This window comes from Vespa velutina, chromosome 4, assembly GCF_912470025.1.
Source record: "Vespa velutina chromosome 4, iVesVel2.1, whole genome shotgun sequence".
NCBI lineage: Eukaryota > Metazoa > Arthropoda > Insecta > Hymenoptera > Vespidae > Vespa > Vespa velutina.
The window spans coordinates 9,558,984-9,582,774 of NC_062191.1; the positions used below are offsets into that span (position 1 = coordinate 9,558,984).

Consider the following 23,791-nt stretch of genomic DNA (forward strand, 5'->3'; position numbering starts at 1 on the left):
TCAAATTACACAAACTTAATGATATCATAAATTTTATCTATAACATCACAGATACGTACGATCTATTGATTTTTTTTTTTATATATAGATATTAATTAATTCAAAATATTTATTTAATATTTATATTATTCATTTATTTATTTATTTATCATATTATTCAATTTAATAATAACTTTGACAAAAAAAAAAATAAATGATTAATTAATGACATTAATACCAATTATGTGTTAACAACATTCGTAAAATATATACTTAATTATCGTTATATAGATAAAAAGAAACATAAAAAGAGAGACAGAAAGAGAGAGAGGAGAGATTGATCTTTAATATCATACTCTTGCATTCTTGCAAACAGTTGAACGAAGTTTTTCTAATGCGACTTCAGAAAGTTTTGCTCGCGTGACGTGCGATATCAACGAGCTATTTATATAAAGGGATAGCGTATCTTAACCGTAGAAAGTTAGATCTCGAACATTCATGCAGAGAACATTTGATGGACAGTACATGTATGCCGAGCATTATCAGATATTCGTCGACGATATAGATGACGTTCATGCCAGCAGACATTTTATAGATACGATAAACACACTCGTTTGAATACAAATTACATAAATTATCCTGTCTATAATAAATATTATTCTTCGATCATTATTTCATAATAGACGTAATTATGTTTATCCTAAAAGTGATAATAATAAAAATAATAATAGTAATAATAATAATATGCAATAATTTATTAGAAGGAAAGACGTAATAAATCTTTATTTTTTTTTTTTTTTGTTTCTTTTCCTAACAAATTATTAAATCTACATAAGTATGCAAATATAAATAGATTAGAATAATTTTTTAATTTAAAATAGAATAATTAGTTGATAAGAAATTTGTTAGAAACGTACATACACGTAAAGTGTATCTACGGATTAGTTGAAACTATATTTGTAAAAAAAAAATTGCTTGTGATAATTATGTAAAAAAAGAAGAAAAAAAAATAGTTAATTAATAATAATCAATATGTTAGACATTTCTAGGATTCTTAATTCCGTAGATATTCGAATAATCTATATAATTAATAATAGACGTTGGGACATTGATCTATATTATCTTCTTTGGAAGTACGTTGACCTGCATAATTTCTTGAAACTTATCATATGGCTGACGGAAACAGTTCATTTTTTTTTACACTTCTTCTTGTTATAGCAGGTATTTAATAAAATAATGAGCATTGAATTAAATTTCAAAAGAACATATCTTTGAAACAGACAAAAAAGAACAGAACTAGAAACAAACAACATTGTAAAATACAAAAATATTTTCTTTTTTATTTTATAAATACTCGCAGTATATTACTCATATAGTACAAAATATTAAAGCCAGATATTCCATAATCTTTTAAATAATTTAAATCGCATGCGTAATTATCTCATTCTCCCCTCCGAAAAACAAATCGCCGAGAGGTTATCAAAAAATAAAATATTTTTACGATCGACAAAATTCGAAATATCGAATATAAATGACATTACGATTGGGCGTTATCGATTATAACTTCGAAATTTATTAAACTTTATAAATCATAAAAATGGACTTTTGAAATCTGGTCAAAGCTCTCTTTCAAAAAAAAAAGGTAAAAAAAAAAATAAATAAACAAAAGAAATAAAAGCTTTGGTACATCGTTCATAATCTATAAAGTTATTACCGACGATGGTATAGTATGGTATGGTATGGTATGGTATGGTATGGTATGGTATAGTTGGTATGGTATGGTATAGTATGGTATGGTATGATATGGTATAGTATGGTATGGTATGGTACGGTATGGTATGGTGTGGTGTGGTACGGTTGTTCAGCATTCGGCAAATATTATTTCGTGAATAATTAACCAGAATCCGTCCTGTGGAATAAAGCAACGGTAGGAGGGATGATGACACAAGCAAGCGTGCAGGAAATGGTGGGTCGTAGAGGCTAGATTCGAAAGCTCGAACGGGAAAACCCCCTTCTCTCACCCCTCCCCTATCCACCACCCAACCTGTCCTTCCCCTCCCATCCTCTCCCTCTCTACCGCTACTTCGTCTGCTAATAGGCTTTTGCGTGCAACAGAAATATATTTCTATCGCGAAATGCAATCAACAAAAGCGTGCTCGGCCATTCGCTTAATTAAGCGCTTATTATTAATTAACCGTCGGGAGCAAGCTGCCGTTCTGGACGACCAGAAACAAATAGAACGTCAAAGTGTCACCCAATGCACGCGTGCGTTCTATTTGTGCGAGGTCCTCCCCGTCTCTTACCCTATTCTCTCTCTCTCTCTCACTCTCTCTCTCTCTCTCTCTCTCTGTAACTATCTTTTTTCCTCCTCTTTCACATCCTTCTTCCACTCACTGTATTAGCTGCAGATATCGTTATTCGTTTTACATACAATAAACCGTTTACATTTCATGTATATTACGATCATAATTAGTAAAGGAAGCTATCATTTAATATTTACGTTACAAATCGATTGTTTATTTCAATACGAAATTTAAATATTTAGGCGAGTCCGAATGGTGGGCGAATATTAAATGTATGAAAAATGTTCTTAGATATAAAATAAACGATTTGATCAAACGTAAAAGGTATTTAATATAATTGTTATAAGAGAATGTATTATCGAATATACTTTTGCATTGAAATATAAATTCATGTCTTTTACACTAATGAGATTGAACATTAATTCCACTTTATGATACGGAGGAAATGCAAAATTGTAGAAAACTAAGATAAAAAAGAAAAAAAATTTTTTAAAATACTCGAAAAAAAAAAGGAAAAAAGAAATTAGGTAGCAGCGAGCTGTGTGAGTATAGATAAAAATAAAAACATCAATTTTTCTCGATTATCGCCATAATTTGAAGAAGAAAAAAAGGGGAAAAAAAAGGAAAAGAACACACACAGACAAAGGATATCGAATTCGAACGTTCAGTTTCGTTGTTAAGTCCTAGTAATCCTGTATATGTCGCCCTTTCTTCCCTCGACGATACACCACGAACTCTTCGTGCTCTTCTTTTCGTTACGGCGTTTCTACGGCCAACGATCAGTTAAGTATGTTCCGACTGGCGAACATAAATTTTGGCCTTCATAAAACCTCAAAGGGGAATTAATACATGACCCAATTAACCAGAAATGAAGAATCTTTTAAGTCTCGTAAATTCTTTTATAGAATTGAGGATATCGTTCCAAAGCACTGACTTTTTTATTTATTATTTTATGTATTATTACTACTTTATTATATTTATATAATTATATATACACGATTATCGATGTTACTCCGATCACTTCTTTTTTTTTTTTAATGTACATACACATATATATATATATATATATATATATATATATATATATATATATAACTTTTCATCCTTTTTGTTCTTACAATCTCATTACGAGTTTGGGATAAAATAAACTCTTTGACTTGAACCGAACGTACTTACCTTTTCGCTGTCTCCAATAAAAGGATCTTAGTGGCCAGTGTCTTCTGGCTTTGTAGTTTAGGATCACACTAAAGGGAAAGGAAAGTAAAAAGGGAGGAAAAAGAAAGAAAAAAAAGAAAAAGAAAAAGTAAAAGAAAAAGAAAAAAAAAAAGAAAGAAAGAATAAGGTACCAAAAATGGAAGAAAGAGGGAGAGAGAGAGAGAGAGAGAGAGAGAGAGAGTGAGAGAGAGAGAGAGAGAGAGAGTGATGATAGGTACAAAGCCACGTACATCTGACTCAATAAAAACTGACTCGAAAAGAAGCTAACTCGATGATGAGATAGAACATCGCGAGGTCATCTCTTTACACGAACAAAAGCAAAGAGATGAGATATGAAGAGAGAGAGAGAGAAAGAGAGGAAGAAAGAAGAGAGGAAGAAACTACGCTTCGCTAAAGCCACTTATCAAGAAAGCCAGTTTCTCTCTTCAGAAGATAGTTGTCGCCGAGGGTTTCGACAAACTGCCCTACTTGAGACAAGCGAGGAAAACCCTCGTCTACGTTGGGATCGTTTCTACGACGTAACGATAAGTCTTACTACCACCGAGTTATTCGACAGGTTCGTCGTTTCGAATCGATGACCTTTAAGACGTTTTATTCAGCGCCATTCTATCTCCTTTTGTCACTTATCTCTCTCTCTCTCTCTCTCTCTCTCTCTCTGTCTCTCTACCTTTGTGAAACGTATTTACATCATCATTACTCCATTAAAAGTAAAGCGTAAGCATAACGAATATCTCTTTCTATTTCTGTTTGGCTAGGCTTTTAACGAACTGAACTGTACTGCATTGAATTGAACTGTACTGAACTGAACTGAACTGAACTGAACTGAACTGAACTGAACTGAACTGAACTGAACTGAACTGAACTAAAATTGTCTTTATTCTCTCTTATATATTCTATCTTTAAAATATTTACGAATATTTACGAAATATTTGCGATACAATTATACACGTATATATCGTAGGTACGTATATATTATTCACGATGGTTTATTTTCATTTATTTATTTTCTTGTATTTTTATAATACGATAAGAAAACATACATACATACATACATACACAAACACGCACGTAGAAACTTTTATTTCGTTCTTTAAATCCAAACGAAGTATCCGTAGATCCTGAAACGTACATGAAAAATCGAATGCTTCTTGGTTTAAAAGAAAAAAGAAAAAGAAAAAAGAAACAGTAAAGAAAAACTTCGAAATCCTTTGAAAAGAAGACTATGAAGAAATGAGAGAGAGAGAGAGAGAGAGAGAGAGAGAGAGAGAGAAATAGTAAGATGATCTTAGAAGTTTCGAGTTTTGCGGTGGATATTCTACTTTTCTACGGCTAGCGTTACGCGAGCAAGCACACGTGCGGAAACGTTCAGTACAAGAAGAGGTTGCCGCGAAAATTCCGAAGACGGGAAATTCTCTACCCGCGAAAAGACATCCGAACACGATACTCCACTTGGGGAATCTCGGCGATGTGACGTTACCACCATGGCTTCCAGGATTTCCTTTGCGTATACTAGCAGAGAACGAGAATGAGAACGAGAACGAAAACGAGAACGAGAACGACCAGGATGACTCTATATACACGTTACCTATATTATCATCGTAGTCTCTTTCTAACTATACAAGAAGAGGATGGAAACGGTATCCTTAAGCTGTACCCTCCTTACACCATCGTATATATATGTATATATATATATATATATATATGTATATGTATATATGTATATGTATATATACAGAATACTGTCTATATATACATATATATATACATAAATATATATATATATATATATATATATATATATATGTATGTATGTACGTATGTATGTATATGTATAGTAGTCTCACAGCTTTCAGGCTTGCCTACCTTAAGGCGACGAAAATCCCCGTCTACGGTATCGAAGAAAAATCTTCGCCGAAGAATTTCTAAGCGAGAAAATCTCCGGAAAGCTTTCCTTTCATCGAATTCTCATATCGATTATTTTTTATTTTTCAGAAAATCGATTCGAAAATATCTTCAAATTCGTCTAAACGATATCCACTATTTTCATGTTTAAGTATATAAATTAAATGAATTACATACACACACAAACACACACACACACACATATATATATATATATATTTAAATTTTGGAATAAAAAGAAATGATGTACTAACAACGAATAAAAGTTTCATACCTGTTTACATAAAGTTTCTTATCTACGAATTGACTCGAATATTTTGGAAAAACGTTATTTAATTTCATATAATGATCGAGATTCAAAGTTCTCCAAGTTCTCGTCTATCGTTTATCACATCATCTAGTACGATAAAGGGAGATAAAGTTACTCTCTCACTCTCCCTCTCCTTCTTCCTCTCCCTCTCCATCTCTCTCCCTCTCTCTTTCTTTTGAACTAGCATATATAAACTTTACAAAACGATTTTACAACGGAAGTTAACTCCCGAGAAGGTAATATTTACACAAACGTATCTTAAATAACAAGTAACCGTAAAGTAGTACGACATAAATATAGGCGATACAAGCAAACGATAAATTCTGTTTATTTAAGCAGAATATAAAGTGCTGCTTGGGAAAAATGATCTGCGAGAGAGTGAGTACTCGAAACGTACCTGCTCGATTCGAAGAAGGAACGTGCAATTACGCAAATGGAAATCGTTTTGATATACTATCTACCATAGAGTTACGTAACCGGCCGTTATAGGGTACAGGTAGCTAATATCGGAAGAGAAGAGAAGGATAAAGGGAGAAAGATAGAAACCACCAAAGCAAGGGTTTACATATATATATATACATACATATATATATATATATATATATATATACATCTATATATATATGTACATATCTACATATATGTTAGAAAGAGAGAGAGAGGGAGAGAGAGGAAGGAGAGCACGAATCGAGTCATAAATTCACGAATAGCGTAACGCGACCGACCGAACACGGCCTAGATACCCCTGCAGATTAAGTCACGAACTCTATCTCTCTCTCTCTCTTTCTCTCTCTCTTTCTCTCTTTCTCTTATTCTCTTTCTCTCTCACGCTTCTCTACAAGCATGTTATACGCGCGTATATTTATGGTACCTTCGAGTTTACCCCACTATACACTATTACTATAGTACTTGTATGTACGTACGTGTATACAGTGATCTATGAGAATCCACGAGTAGGTACACCGGTGTTATTCAAAAGACTCGACGGAACACGGTAAATGTTTCGGTGCTTACGGGCTATTCGAAAAAATCGATCTTCTACGATGACTAACAACCACCGACGTTCTCTCTGTACTCCGTTAAAAAAATTCGCTTTAGTTACAAAGAGTCTCTCTCTCTCTTTCTCTGTTTATTTATCTGTTTGTCTATTTGTTTGTCTGTCTGTCTGTCTGTCTGTGTAGCCTCCTACTATATCGGCGTGTCCTTTCTCTCTCTTTTTCTCTCTCTCTCTCTCTCTTTCTTTCTCTCTATAAGAATTCATACTGTACAGGATATTACGAGTGAAGCTCGTGCCAAGAGAACATCGAGGCCCACGATCGTGACGGTGATCGTTCATTGACTTTCGTTCAGATCCATTCGTGAGATTTCGGATAGATGATACGAACGATTGTAAATCATTCGTACGATCTTGTTTTTAGAGACGAGATAGAAGTTTAGAAATTGCAAAGACCGATAAAATAAATAAATCGTTCCGTTCTTTTTCCTTTTCATTTTTCCTTTTTATAAATCTAACAAATTTGTATCTTTGATTAGTTATATGTAAACGTATATATGCATCATTGAAGAGACATAATGAATTTCTATCAGTTTAAAACTTAAATAATCGCTTCCGTATAAAAAAAAAAAAACAAAAATTAATCATACAACTTATTCTTTAATTAACACATTTAAATTATATCAACATTCTTATATACCTAATATGATAATATCTGTTATTTTTTAAAAGTACTGATTTCGCGATACGTTGAAACATATAAACAACGTTCTTCCTTCTTTATATATTTGTCTTTAATTCTTTCTCTCTTAAATATATAAAAAAAAAAAAATTATAATAATAAATAAATAAATAAGCGCTTGTAATCGTTGGGGAGGGAAGAAAAATTAAGAAAAAAAAAAAAAATCGTACCAAAATTCTCTCAATAACGAATAACGAATAACGAATAATGGATAGAAACTTAAGGAAACAACGTAAGACAAGAGAAATCTCTGCGTGAAACTCGAAACAAGAGGTGCGACGAATCATGAAGCTAATTTTGCACGCCTACGACCGTTTGTATAAGGGTAAAATGGAGAAAAAGAGAGAGAGAGAGAATAGTGGAAGATGCCGAAAATTTACGGTTATTTAAGCACCCTCTCTGCGCGTGCTAGCGTGACACCGATCGCGTCGAAAGGGAGAAAGAAAAAGAGAGGTATAGAAACAGAAACAGAGAGAGAGAGAGAGAGAGAGAGAGAGAGAGATGTAAGTAAGAAAGAGAGAAAAGATAGCTTCTGATATGGCCGGCCACGTGCGCCATGTGGGAAAATTCCAAGTTTTGCGGTACCGCACTGCGGTCTGGGATAAATGGATAGAATTCAATGGCAAAGCACCGGCAAACGTTTTCCGTCGGTCTTCTCTCCCTTATTGCTCCCTTGGGTCTTCTTGGAGGTAGGGATGGATGCTTGTCGAAATTAGTCTATATTTGGTAAAAGAGAAAGAAAGAAAGAGAGAGAGAGAGAGAGAGAGAGTGAGAAAGAGAAATAGAAAGATAGATAGAGGGTCTCGAAAGGTCTAAAAGAGTAGGGGAATATGTTTGTTTTCAAAAAGTGACAAAGCCTGTCGACTACTACTCTCCGAGATACATTATCTCAAAGTTTTTCTAAACAAAGGGTAACGTCAAGTACTGTCCGTCATTAACGAGGATATAAATAAAAACTAAAAGACCTTGCCTTTTTCAGAAAAAAGAAAAAGGAAAAAAAGAAAGAAAGAAATAGATAGGTACAAGAATCATTTCGTAAAGAGGACTTTATTCTCTTCAATATGTATATGTGTGTGTGTGTGTGTGTGTATGTGTACTATGGTGGTACTTACCTACGATGTAAAATGAGATCAGTTTTAAAGATAATCTGAACGATATTTTCTAATAAGTTCTATCATCACCACTTTAATATTTGATCCTGATGTTAAATAGAAGAGGTCGTTGATCTTTTAATAACTATTCGATCCCGCATTAAATCTAACGATAAGATTACATCTACGGTCTTTTCACCGATCGATTTGGTCCTTCCGCGAGTGAATAGGTATATCTCCTGAAATGCTGGTCTTTATCTTTACGAATGGGGAGATAATCGGCACGATTATGGCACTTTCCCACGACCCTTCTCGTACCCTACTAAAACGTATATATTACATATTACACGCATCTTTAAAAAAAGATCACTGCGATATGATTTTTTTTCCCTTCCCTTCTTTTATTTCTTTTTCTTTCTTTTTGATTATAACATTTCGATGAATGAAAAATTAAACGATGAATAAAATTACGTTAATATATAAGGTACGTGAAATTTTTAATATATAAGATAAAAGGTACGTAAAAATTTATTCCCGTTCACATTAAAACGAAGAAATAAGAAAAAGATCGAAGGGAATATATACATAGTGTCTCGTGTATCTAAATATACACGAGTGACGAACGATCTTAACGAATTCTTTGAGGCTTTAAGTTTGTTTTATTTTTGCACGTACCAAAGACAAACGTTTAGCGCGCGATTTAGCGCGAGGACGACGAAGAAGACGAAGAAGAAGACGTCGACGACGTATTGTGTTAAGGATCGTTTGACCCTTTTCGTGCACCACTTCACCAGTTAAATTCTTTCTAGATTAGACGGATTAACCAAGTCAACCGCGGACACACCGAAACTATCTCTCTTTCTTTCTCTCTTTCTTTCTCCTCTACATCGCTTCTATTCCATCTTTGTCAAGTACCAGCGCATGTAACTCGAATCACCACAAGTCAACTTTCTCAACGATTTTAGATCGAACACAAGGGTCGTAAGATCGAACGCACAATAAGTCATCCGATAAGCTACCCTGATCTTTAAACGAGGAATAAATAGCCTCAGGATACATGGCGACCCTATTATATTTTTATCGGGATCTCTATTTTTTTAAATATCATATAAGTATGAAACATATATATATATATATATATATATATTCAAGTTCCATCGAATCGATTAATTATTTAATTATTAGAACATCAAAAGCAAAGAACGTTGAAATTTAATTCCATTTTTTATTAAAAATAAAATAATGTATAAAATATAAGTATAAAATTAAATAGTAAAATAATATATAACAAAATAAAATAAAATAAAATAAAATAAAATAAAATGAAAATGAAAATGAAAATGAAAATGTAAATATCATTTTAATCAAGTTAAATCGTTTACGCAATAATCGAAATTGAAAAAAAGGAAAACATACTAATTTTGATCGAATAAGAAATACAAACATTTTCAAACAAATTAGTCGCAATTATAATGAACAAAGTAAGGCTGTCAGAGAATCAGAGAAGTTATGCATATCTCAAAGGATATATCGTAAACCTAACGAGCGAACACTTATCGTTACCTTCGGGGTCTCGCGTTCTAACGTTCTCGAGTATTCAAGCTCTATTTGCTAACCTAATGAGTACTTTCCATGGTGTTCGATAATCAAGCGAACAAAGGATCTCCGGTCACGTCGACACTATCCGCCGAAGGATTTCCGAGCCATCTGCGAGAACAGCTTCGACAACTTTAGTACGAGCATGCAAACAAGCTATCGTACACGTATTCTCAGTATTCGCGCAGACAATTATAAGGATGTTGCCTTCTAATATACCCAACAGAGTACAGGAGAACTTTAACTATGCTTGTCATCTCTTGTGATGAGTTGTTCGACGTGTATTGAATTATTTATCTATCTACGAAATCCTCCTACTTATTTTTATAATAATAACGCATATTATATTATCTTTTTAGATTAATCTCCGATAAATATTTTCTTCGTTTGAGATCGAAAAAGGAAAAAAAAGAACAAAAAGGTTTTTTACGTATGTACCTATTCAATATGAGCAAAAAAAAAAAAAAAGAAATAGTATTGCGACGAGTTATTCAACGTGTTTTGAATTGTTTGTTTATCTACGAAATCCTCGCCCCTTTTTTAATCATCGATAGTAATAACAGATTTTATTTTTTTCTTTTTTTCGATTAATATCCCATAAATATTTTCTTCAATCGAGAACGAAAAAGTAATGAAAAATTTTGTTTATGTACGTACCTATTCACCATAGAGGAGCAAAAAATAGAAATAGTATTCACTCCGAGAAACAATTTTAAGAAGTAAAAATTCAAAAGAACGTTGAAACGTTCGAAGAAACTAAGCGAAGATAAGAAAAGAAGGAAGATATTTGAGAAAACTCGATAGATTTTATGAGATGTCACTACGTTTTTCAATTTAGATAAACGAGTCCAAGCCAGTAAGTGAAAACCCAGACGGACGGACGGTTTTATGTCTACCAATTTGCAATATATCTGGTATAGTGTCTGTATAGGATGGAAAATAGAAGAAAGAGAGAGAGAGAGAGAGAGACAGAGAGACAGACAAACAGAGAAACGGATTCTTCATATCTTCTCCTGAAACCTTGGTAAAACGAATAAATATCTCAAATGAGATCATGCTATGTAATTAAATGTATCTTCGACCCAACACAAAAAGAAAAAGAAAAAAGAACTCCATTAGTACGCACTATCGTTGAAAACAATTTCCTTGAAAAAGATAAAGCAAAAAAAAAAAGGAAGAATTTTTAAAGGACTGTTATCATGCAATTTCAATCATTCAATTCGTTTTCGAATTTTAGTGGTCTCAAGTGGCATATATAAGTAACGCGTGAAGCACATTTACTTCAACTTCGACGAACTATTTTACTTCTAATTTCTGTTGCTTCTTTTCTTTGAAAGACGACCAAAAAAAGAAAAAAAGAAAAGGAAAAATGAGATCTACCGAAGTTTTCATCTTCTTAATATTAATTCATATCGCCATGACTACCAGATGCATCGTTGAGGAAAAGGTACGAAGATACCGATTGGTATTGCCAGGAAAACACGTAGTTCGGAAATTATTCGTGAATCAAGATACAATTTTAATTCCCCTTGATCGTTCAGTCGCAGGAGGAACCGGAGATACACGTCATTCATTTGGAAGACGAAAGCAACGACTCCGTGAGTAATTATCATCAACTTATATGTGTATTATCCGTTTCGTTTGATGTCTTTCGATAGACATATCAAAATTCGAATTTGTTTCGGAAACAAACAACAAAATTGTATATAGAATTGACGAATTTTTAACGGATAAAAAAAATAATTTACAAATACAGTCTGGAGAACCCGAGGTAATATCCCTTCATATCCCGGACAAACGAAAACGCGAAATTTGGGATAGCAAGGCAAAAGCATTTTGTAGGAAGGACGAAGATTGTGATACTGGCGAAATTTGTATCGCATATTTGAGATGCGGTAAATATAATACCACATTCTAAAAAAAAAAAAAAAAAAAAAAAGAAAAGAAAGAAAAAGAAAAAGAAGAAAAAAGGAATAATTAATAAATATTTTACACTATATCGAATTTTTTTTCAGTCAAGGTCATTAAGAAAATCAATTCGCTGGAGAATCAAACCGAACAAGAAACGAAAATATGATTTTTTAAACTGATTTTTTTAAATCGATATCATGTACACGACTGTGCTTTACTCGATGGTTTACGATTTATATAAAAATTATCAATAAAATTTTATTCTATGTAGATAGCAATTTTTTTCTTGTTTTTTCTTTTTTTCTTTTCTTCTTCTTTTCTTTTTCATATAAATAATCTTTTGAGTAATGTTAAAATTAGTTGAAGGATTTGAATGCCAACAAAGGAAAAGTTCAAAAGCTATGATTTTCTTCTTCTTTTTCTTTTTTTCTTTTTTTTTCTTTTTTTTTTTCTTTCATCGCAAATTTGTGACGCTCAAAAACATTAATCATTACGAAAGGTTAAGAAAGGAAAAGGAGTTTGAAAAACACAAAGGAAATTGTGCGGTAGGAGTGTGACAGATGGTTGTACGCTTACGATCCGGTCTCATTAACGTGAGGAACAAATGAAAGAGAGAGAGAGAGAGAGAGAGAGAGAGAGAGAGAATGAGAGAGAGAGAGAGAGTGAGAGAGAGAGGGAGAAAGAAGAAGGGCTCGGCTTCCTACGAAATTTATCGGTAACAACTGCTTCCGTCCGCAAACTCTGCTTGACTCTCGCTCAAAACCGCAATCCCTCCCTTTACACTAAAACCTTCTGTCCTTGTAGAAGAAAAAAAAAGGAAAAAAAAAGCTTCACCATTCGCAGATTTACAGTTAAAATCAATTAGTAGCTAATTGCTTCAAATTGAAAAAGTCTAAAAGCGAAGGAGAAAGTATCGTTTTATCGGTTGAACGTTCATAGGGTGTATGTGTGTGTGTGTATGTGTGTGTGTGTGTATGTGTGCGCGTGTATGTGTGTGACCCTTTAATAAAATTCTCGTCGCGAGAATCAAATACTTTTTTTCTTTTTTAAATTAAACAATGTAAATAATCATTTTATTTCTTTTCTGTTAATAATTCATATCGTATTAAATCAAACCGTATTAATTTATTATTAAATTCATCATTAAATGTTAAGTGTTTAATTGTATGAAAAAAAAACAAAAGAAAAAGATTAAACCATTATTTTTATTTGGATGACTCGATGAAAGAATAATATCAACGATCTTTTCTCATCGATTGTCTTTACGTGTCAAATTACAAATGCTGACAATTAATGGTAAAAAGAAAAAAAAAAAAATAAAGAAAAGAAGGGAAAAAAATAAAACAAAGAAAATAAATAAATTACTAAAAATATATCGAACTAGGGAAAGAATTTTTTTGTTCGGATCGTCAAAAGAGCATAAAAGTGATATGATAATAAATATTTTTGAAAGGGAAAACGGAAGTAACGTGAATATTTAAAGCAGTAAAAGACGTCAGTAAAGATCGTAATATATCTTTCGTAAAGATTTGGACGAGTGATTCCTGACGAAATCCATTTTTTTTGTTCTTTCTTTCTTTTCTTTTTGTTTTTTCATCTTCTCCATTCTACGGATGGTTTATTTAATTTTTGCTTCCTTTCGCGAGAGAGAGAGAGAGAGAGAGAGAGAGAGAGGGAGAGAGAAAGACAAAGAGAAAGAGAGAAAGAGAGAGACGAATATGGGTACAAGTAGTGAGAGAAGAGTACGCGAATATTTTTCTAAGACGTATGTCGAACAGATGGCGAACTTCAAGATGTTTAAAGGGTCAGTCATAATTAGAAAGAAAGTGAGAAAAAGAGAGAGAGAGAGAGAGAGAGAGAGAGAGAGAGAGATAGAGAGAAAGAGAGAACGGGACTGTTAACAGGACATTTGTCCAAGAGAGAACGCCTGGTACTTGCACTTCGATTTTAAAAATTTTCTTCAAAAGAATAATAAATGTCGTCATTATTAAACAATCAAAAGAAAATTTCGAATCTTATTTGACATAGTCGTAAATATCGGATTGCGATGATAAATTTTTACTTAAATTTTTAGTCGATGACGTGAAAACTAAAGAAGAAATATTTTTTCCTTATAAATAAGAGTCATGAAACGAATTTTTATCGATCCGTTAATATCGAACAAAACAAAAAGTAATAGAAATACAATATTTTAATAAAGAGAAGAGGTGAGAAAGAGAGAAAGAGACAGAGAGACAAAAAAAGAAAAAAATAACATTCAGACAAAACATTAAATAGAACAGAATCATTTTCGCTTTTTAGACGAAATTAGTAATGAAAGAGAAACCAGAGAAGAGACGAGAAAAAGAAAGAAAGAAGGAAGGAAGAAAAGAAAGAAAGGAAAGAAAGAAAAGAAGGAAGAAAGAGAGAAAGAAAGAAAGAAAGGAAGAAAGACAGAAATAAATAAATAAAGAAAGAAAGAAAGAATGGAAGAAAGAAGGGAAGGAAAGAAAAAAAAAAGAAAGAAAGAGAGAAAGTGAGAAGAGAGAATTCTTCTGGGAGAACTCTCGAAGGAAATGCGTTCTCTTCTCGAGAACGAGAAGGAACTCGTCTGGTGTACGTGCTGGTTGAAAGTGGAGAACGATCGTTAAAAGCCTTCATCATCCTCGTCTTCTTTGAGAAAAAAAGAGAAAAGTGAAAGAAAGAGAAAGAGAGAAAGAGAGAAAGAGAGAAAGAGAAAGAGAGAGAGAGAGAGAGAGACAGAGTGAAAGAAAGAGAAAGAGAAGGAAAGAGAAATCAACCGAGTGAAGAAACTTAAAAAAGAAAAAAAAGAGAGAAAGATGATGAGTGAAAAGAAATGGAAAACTTTGCTTGGCGAGGTGCGGAAACGCATAAATGCTTTGATAAGTTTCTCAGTTTGAAAATGTTCGCAAACGATTAATCGGCGAAATATGTGCGGACACGAAGAATCATTTAGTCAGCCCACTCGAAACAGTTCTTGTGTATATGCACGTATGTATATTGTGAATAAACGCGGAAAAGCCGACGTCATCGTCGTTGGATAGGACGATGTCCCTGAGGAGGACTATCCGAGGATGCACACTAGAGTAGAGGAGAATGGTTAACATACGGGGACAGTTACTGCCTTCGTGCAACGTATAATGTACCTACATTACGTCCGACTAAGTGCGCGTCCGTCATCCCCAATGTTCTAACCACCTTGATGAAATATTCTACGACTAGCACGTGCGACTATCTAACGAAAAATTTATCAATGAAATAAACAGAAGAGAATAAGGGACCTTTGATTAAAATTTTCTTTGATATGAAAATCATCCTGACATATGTTATATATATATATATATATATATATTTATATACATATATATATTATATATATATTTATTTTATATATATATATATATATATATATATATATATATATCTGTATGTATGTTACTCAGTGGTTTACAATTTAGATAAAAATTATCAATAAATTTGTATTCTATATAGCTAGCAATTATTTTCTTTTTTCTCTTTTATTTTTTTCTTGTAAATAATATTTAAAGTAACGTTAAAATTAGTTGAAAGATTCGAATACTAACAAAAAAAAAGTTCAAGAGCTACGTTGGACGAAAACAGTAATCTGTGTGTATCCTTTTTTCCTTTGCATATTTTCTTTTTTCTTTTCTTTCTTCCTTCCAAGATTCGATATGTTTTATCACTGTTATTTATTGTTAAAGATTATTAATCGGTATTTTTAATAAATTGATAAGTATTAAATTTATTAATATAAAAAAATGAAAAAAGAAAATGCAATATTCTTATTATAATAAAATATTTATAAATGTAATAATTCATCAGTATTTTAAACAAATGGTCAATATTTATGATAAACACATACTCAACGCCGGCAATTAATTATTTATACTGATCATTTATGTATTGATATTTTATTATAAATACTAATAAATATTCATACATATTGACCATTTAATTTACAAAATATTTGCCATTAATTAATAAAAATATTAATCGAATAAATAGAAGTTTCGATAAATTCATTATCTTTTATGTCTATTTGTTAAATTAAATAAACGTGAAAATTGGAATAAATAAAATATTTTTTTATGTTACAAATTCGTTCACTGACAATTCTAATATATTATACTCTATTATATTCTATAGCACATCTACGTACATATCTTATAAAATCTTATAGAATCTATGCGAGTATTTTATAAAAAATCTATCAATGGAATAAGATCAAAATAAAGGATTCTCTTTTCGATGAAGATTTTCTTTAAGACGAAAATTGTTACATATCTCTCCGTATTCGTGTTATTTCTTCGTGTTTATTTATCGTACGATTGTAAAAATTTGAATAAATAAAACACTTTGAACAACAACAACAAATCATCCATTAATAAATTGTATCATTATATTATCTGATATCGGATAGATACTTAATTAATTTAGTATAATAATAATAATTATAATAGTAATAATAATAATAATAATAATAATAATTATCAATCGATAAAATAATATTCTAAAGATACGTTGTAACTCTACGTGTCAAGTATGTTAACGATTTAGAATTTGTAATCCTTTCGAAGATATACCAAGACTCAACTTTGCTCGTAACTTTGAGAAAGGCCAGACGAGACTGGGTCAAAGTTTAATCTCTGCTTCGAGACATCGATCAAAGACTAATCTGCGGACTTGGCAGACTCGAAACTCCGATATCGAGATTGATAAATAAGTGCATGGATATTATTACGTATATTTAGAAGCGAGAGAATTCAAATGACGAAATAAAGATGTCAGTCCGTTTACGATGAATTCAGTGTCTTTTTTGTTTTCGCTTTTTTTTTTTTTTGTTTCCTTCCTCTTCTTGCATTAAACGCAAGAGAAAAGAGAAAAGATGGAAGAAACGGAAAGAAGAAACGGAAAGACAAGATTCCATTATCGGCTAGCTCTTCGAGGCTCAAAGTCGAGCACGCTCAGGCGCAATTACTTTCTAAAAGTTGCCTCGTCTGGGTTGGCAGGCCGCATAAGTGCAAGAAGAAGCCTTCCTTGATGGCACGTTACCACAATGATCTCCAGACTCCCGTGGCTTATTGTTAAAAGCATAGTTAATGTTCCCCGTACCTCTTAACCCTCTCGCTAATAATCTAAAATGTCAAAGCAGACGTGATTAATTCAAGAAGGATATAGTCTTTCTACTTTTTTTCTATCTTTTTTCTTTTTTTTTTTCCTTAAGTCCTTTTTTTCTTTTCTCAATCTTAATTATTACCATTTGTACATTTTTATTTTCTTCCTTTTATGATTTATTAGAGAAAAATTAAAAGATTAATTATAAGAGCGATAAATTTCACGAATACTTTCCTTTTTCTTTAAAGAAAATAAAAGAAAAAAAAAAAAAAAATACTTCGTTTAAAAATAATAATAGTAATAAAAAAAAAAAATTGTTTATATACCGTTCGATGATCTCATGTCGGGATAATTTTGTCATGAATAAAAAAAAAAAAAAAAAAAAAAGAAAACAAAAGTACATCGATGAAAATAAAATTATAATTCAACGAAAGAAAATCGAAGAAAGGTTATAGAGGGTAGGCCGGGGGAAGAAAAGGGGAGACGATTTTCAGTCGGCAAATTGCTCGAAGGAAAGGACGCGTGTGGAGTTAGAATGAGGTCGTTCGCGAGTGAACAGAGTTCTCGTATCGTTGCGGTACGAGAAAAGGAGCAAGACGAATATTACGTGTGAGCGATGAACGAGAAAATGTACCCGTTGCTCAAATATTCCATCGTGTCCTTCTTGCTGAGCTTTATTTTCGTTACATACTTTCCTCCATTCCTTTTCTTCTTTCGTTTTGTCGAAAAAAGAAATAAAAAAAAAAAGGAAGAGAATTTATTTCGACTCGTCTCGTGAAATCGTGCGTAGAGGGACAAAAATAAATAAAAAGAAAAGAAAAAAAAAAGAAAAAGAGAGAGAGGAAGAATAAAAGAAAGAAAGAAATAAGGAAAAAAAAAGAAAAAAGTCAAAGAACGCGCCGAAGTAGAGGATCGAGAGAAAAAAGAAAGAAAACAAAATAATAATAATAGTAGTAATAAATAAAAATAAAAAAAAAAAAAAAGAAGAAAAAGAAAGGACGAGAGAGAAAAGATAAACGTGAAAGGACGACAAGGATCAATGACGTTCATGCTCGATGGTTTTTACGCGCGCGAAATCTCGTACAGAATGTTATGTTTACTTTAAATAGACCGAAGAAAAATGTGGCGTCACGTATTCTAACGCAAAAAGGGAAAGAAAAAAGAGAGAGAAAGAGAGATTAGCCAAAGCGACGACGAGCTTTTAATGTCGAAATTTTCTTCTTTCTCTCAGGATCAGAAGATACGAGTTACGACAAAAATGTCAAACCAGGATAACCACTTTTCCAATAGTAAGATCGATCATTCACAATAAATAACATCGTACATAATTTGCTTCTTAATCTTGATCATTAACAATCGAATTTTTTTCAACGATTCCGTAAAGAAAATCTCTTTTAAATTGATATGAATATAATATTTTGCTGTTAAAGAAAAAAATAATATGTACATTTTTTTATTTTCCTTTCAAATAATACCTACGTATTTTTTGCTGATAAGTAGATCTTTTTATAGTGCATATAAGAAATAAATTTAATAAATAAAAACTAGATCTTTTTATAAAAAGTATACTGCACATAATAAAGTATTATATATATATATATATATATATATATATACACACACACACACACACACACATCCTAAAAACTAACATATTTTATTTTCAATTTAATATCTATGCATTTTCTTTGATAAGTAAATCTTTTTATATTATATAAAATAGTTTTCAGATAAAATTTTTCTATTTGAATATTATATATATATATATAATATATAAATCTTAAAAATCCAACATCGTAAATTACTCTCCCGTTCATAATACGACACTGTACGGTACACCCTCAATAAAAGAGAAAAAAATTTCTTCGAGAAGTTTGTAAAAGAGCGTTCTCTTGGTCAAAAAAACATTTCCCAAGGAAGTTCTTCTTTATCGAAACTCAACTCTCTCTCTCTCTCTCTCTCTCTCTCTCTCTCTCTCTCTCTCTCTCTCTCTCTCCCTCTTTCCCTCTCTTTCGTTTCTTTTTCGTCGTAGTCAGGATTACGCTATTCTTTTTGCCGAAGCCCTGTTACCATCGCGACGGTTATACAGGCGTATTAAAAAATTCCGTACTGGAAATTCAACGAATTCCATTCTTTTTTCCTTCTCAAAAAGGTCGAGCTCGTTACGACAAGGAGGAACGCCAAGATGAGAAAGAAAAGGAGATGAAAGATGAAGAAGGATTCTAGTACCTTCCACCGTTCTTCTTTCATACATTTAATTCTATTAATTGTTTTTAATTAATTATTGTCAACAATCTTTCTTTGAAACAGTTCAACGATCTTGTAATACCAGACGATTTTCTGCAAATCTTTTCATTTTCTTTCTTATCTTTCCTTTCTTTTTTTTCTTTTTTCTTTTTAAGAAGAAAAGGCATTTACCTCTTAAGAATGGAAATTTTTATATATAATTTAATTAATAAGTTCAAATAAATTTTATAAATCTAATCTACATCTAATCTAAATAATAATAATCTATCGAAATAGTCTAATGCTTTGTAATACAAGCAAAATTTTTTCTACAAATCTTTTCCTTTTTCCTTTTTTCTTGTTCCGACGCAAGAAAAGCATTTCTCTTTCGGAACAAAACATTTTCTACGTTCAAGTCGATTAATTTATTTAAATAAATATTGTTAACAATCTCACGTAATATTACTTAAAAATTATGTTTAAAGAAAAAAGATAAAAAAAGAAAAGAGGGCATCTTCCTCTTTCTTTCTTTCTTTCTTTCTTTCTCTCTCTCTCTCTCTCTCTCTCTCTCTCTCTCTTTATCTATCTATCTATCTATCTCTATTTCTACATGTTAAAATAAAAACTTTTTTTAATTTAAAATAAAATCCCGAGAAAAAAAAGAATAAGAATCTTAATGGAAATAGAAAGAACAAAAAGTATGAGTATGAAATCTTTTCTATTACCGTTAGACCATCGCGGAAGTCATAAACGGGAACCGGCAAATCTTTTCATTATCGCGGCACGTAAGTGATACGTATATCATACTAAAACGACCATTTCGTGAGCATTATATCGAGGAGAAAGGAGGGCCGATCCCGCGGCGACCTAAAGCATGAGGTGGATACTTGAAGCGCAAGCTTAAGTGCGTGCCGAGGATCAGACCTTTCTCCATTTCTCTCCTTCTCCTAGATCACATAGAATTTCTCTCCCTTTCTCTCTCTTTCTCTATCTATGTATCTATCTATGTATCTATCTTATTATCTCTCTCTCTCTCTCTCTCTCTCTCTCTCTCTCTCTCTCGCACTTTCTTTCACTTTTTCTCTCGTGATAAGAAATATTATTTACGATTTATCGCAATGGCTACGCGAGTAAGTATAAACGTACGTCTGCCTTTATCGACCAATCGTAAAATATAATATAGTGTATTACTATGCACTTTAGCAACTTAAATATCTTCGAAACTTCATGCGAGATATGAAATGAAAATTTATTTAACAAATTTCGTATGAATTAAAAGAAAAAGGATCGTTGTGATAACACTTATCTCTAATACGAATTTTTCTTTAACTTTCATCGTCTCATAAAGTATTAATATAATTACCTTGAACCACTCCGTTTAGTTTTATAGAGAATTTCATTACCATACTGTACTCAACAGAGAGAGAGAGAGAGTGAGAGAGAGAGAGAGAGAGAGATAACGATGACAAGTTTCTCGAATTATCTAAACACGTTAAGATATGAATGAATTTTAATCACGAAACTTGCCGCGTGACAATCAACCGTTTATGATTTTATTAAGTCACGAGGAATCCACTTATGATACTTTCTTAACTTATCGTAGCACCTAGAAAATGAAATTGTAAAAAACTTAAAAATGTATGCATAGGAAGATTGCAGCAGAGCCATGATTTTTAATAGCGAACATAAGTATGTGCATCCGTTTAGTTCCTTGCATAAATGTGTAATATTACCACGCATACATGCATATTATATATACATATATAGATTCAAGTGGTAGGAAAAAGTGTATGTGTGTGATAAAAAGAGAGAAAGAGAGAGAGAAAGAGAGAGAGAGAGAGAGAGAGAGAGAGAGAAATACCCTGTACACGAGGGCTGTGTCGTCGTTCGCATTCTCGCGTGCTTAAGCGAGAAAACGATATAGTTACCGAGGGAGCGAATAAAAGAAGAAAGGGAAAAGAAGGAAGGGACAAGTAGAGAGAAAGAGAGAAAAGATCGAGGGACATTGTTTCTATCGTTTTCATGCCGTTGTCCTTCTCCTTCTCGTAGTTGACAAAAGAAAAAAAAAAGAAAAGAAAAAAGGAGGAAAAAGAAGCATGAGATTAAACCACTCGCTCAACTTGAATTTTATGACTATATAATAAAAATATAAAACATTCTATATACGTATATATATATATATATACATAGAAAACATAGAGAATAATTATTTTCTAATTACTATAATATTTATCTGTTTTATTAACGTTCAAAGTAATCAGAATGATTTTTATTTTTCCGTATGTAATAACAATAAACTACGATAAAGCCATTAGAAATGAAATTTAACGAAAGATTTCAATCGTTTAATATATTTATATCACAAAATATAATTCTATAGAGAGAATGATTTAAGTACTTAGTGTCCCTTTCTCTATCTTTCTCATATCGTAATGGAGTTCCTCGTCGTTCATGGTTTCCACGGTTAACTAACGTCGACGATATAAAAGGACAGAGTTTATACGCTGCGATTACTGTCGAGCGGCAAGAGCTTTTTCTAAAACAATGTTTAATGAGCGGGCAAAGAGAGAACGATAGAGAAAAGAATGGCGTTTGAAAAAGTGCCATACTACTAGTCCGATTATAAGATTCTCGCGTGCGTGAACATTTCCAAGTTCAAAGCGAACGTTCTATTACATTTTTTCACAAAGTCTCGTTTCTCTCAATACGCAACCTAACATACATACGTACGTGCACACACACACATACACATACACGTGCGAACGCGGGCGCGCGTGTCACGCAAATGGTGCTTTCAGTTAGAATACGCCAGTATCGGGACAGACGATAATGCAACTCTACGCTATATTCGATCCTTACGACCCTTAAATATTCGGTGGCGGCCATTTAAGGTCAGTAAAATGATAACGACTCCTCTCTCTCTCTCTCTCTCTCTCTCTCTCTTCTCTTTCTCTCTCTCTCTCTCACTCTCTCCCTTTCTCTTTTACGATTGAAAATTACGGCCGTGTGGTCCTCCCTCCAATTCTCACACACGTTTACGGCCTTTGGCGTCGCGACGCACCACATCGTCGACCCTTCGAACATAATGTTCAAATCGAGATAGGTCTTCTCGATCTCTACATTCAATTCAAAGAGTGATCATTCGCGTATCGGTGAGAATTCATTAAGAGAATTAATTATCAATCTTTCTTCACATTATTTAAATATGATTATTGGTATCAAAATATTTTCAATTATTTTTTCTGGTCTATTCTCGATTAGGAAATTTTTTTTTTTAATATATATATTTTCTTTGCTTTAAACGGCATAAACTCGTTTATAAAATGACAATTAACGTTCCGGACGAAATGACGCGTGGCAATAAATGATAAAATAGGGAGTTTAAGGGGTTGAACTAGGCACTCTCGAACCTACTGAAATTACTATAGCGAGAAAGACATAACCCTCGGTGATGACAACAGATTCTCCTAGTCGTATCATCGACGTTCCTTCGTGACACTTCACGAGAAACGCATTTAATGTCGTGTTAAAAGGCCGCACCATAGACGCCGCCTTTGATGAATCACGATCGTAAAAGTAAGCCAGAATTCTCGTCATTAAATTAAAAGCACCGGCTTTTCGAGTTGAGCTCATCTCGAGGGAGAGAGAGAGAGAGAGAGAGAGAGAGAGAGAGAGAGAGAGAGAGAGAGAGAAAGAAAGAGAAAGACACCTCTTTCCCCTCTTCTTCTTCTTCTTCGTCGTTGTCTTCATCTTCGTCTTCTCCTCTTCTCACTAATCGTACTCTCGTACTTCCACGAAATTGAAGTTTGTCCCTTCCGTATTGTCTCGAGACTGGAAGAGAGTTAGAGAGAGAGAGAAAGAGAGAGAGAGAAGAGTATTTTGCATTCTGTCGCTAGGTGTGGATTTAACGGCCGTGAAATTGTCTGTTGGCGGTCGTTCGGCCTTGAAAAGGGACGGTAAAGAGCAAATCGTCGCGACAGAACGATCCTAACTTTCGTCTCGATCGCCTTTGAGAAATCCCCGATTCCCATTCCCTTGCAATAATAATTACGTTCGTTTTCATTAATCGAATTAAATATCATTGATTTTCCTATCAAATGAAAGATTTCTTTTCGGTGACTTTTCGAGATAAGTAATAAGGATAAATAACTAAATAAATACTTCAACTGCATCGTTTTAAATACGATAATCTTCTTAGATACCTAATTGAGATAATGAATAAACACATATACTCTCACACACATACATATGCATATATAATATATCCGACATGAGGATGAAAATCAAGAGAGACAAAAGCATTCGTGCAGAACGCTAACGACGAGTCCTGAATACGAATCCTTCGTTAGAAATTCACAGACGTTTCCTTCGAACGTGCACCTTCAT

At 32.7% G+C, this 23,791-nt stretch overlaps 2 protein-coding genes and 1 long non-coding RNA gene across 10 annotated transcripts in view; 1 reads left to right on the forward strand and 2 right to left on the reverse strand.

Moving 5' to 3' along the window:
* The window catches only part of LOC124948851, a 41,622-nt gene extending 30,734 nt beyond the window's left edge, over positions 1–10,888 (reverse strand). Inside the window, exon 1 of the long non-coding RNA XR_007100869.1 lies at positions 10,790–10,888. This is a non-coding gene — a long non-coding RNA (uncharacterized LOC124948851). The remainder of the gene's footprint in view (positions 1–10,789) is intronic.
* LOC124948844 overlaps positions 1–23,791 on the reverse strand; it is a 434,489-nt gene that overhangs the window by 194,805 nt on the left and 215,893 nt on the right. The gene's annotated exons all lie outside the window — the stretch shown is intronic.
* On the forward strand, positions 11,395–12,313 carry LOC124948847. The gene is made up of 4 exons (XM_047493083.1): positions 11,395–11,579; positions 11,674–11,730; positions 11,889–12,027; positions 12,148–12,313. The coding sequence occupies exons 1-4, from the start codon at positions 11,502–11,504 to the stop codon at positions 12,207–12,209; spliced, it is 336 nt and encodes a 111-aa protein (XP_047349039.1). The 5' UTR covers positions 11,395–11,501; the 3' UTR covers positions 12,210–12,313.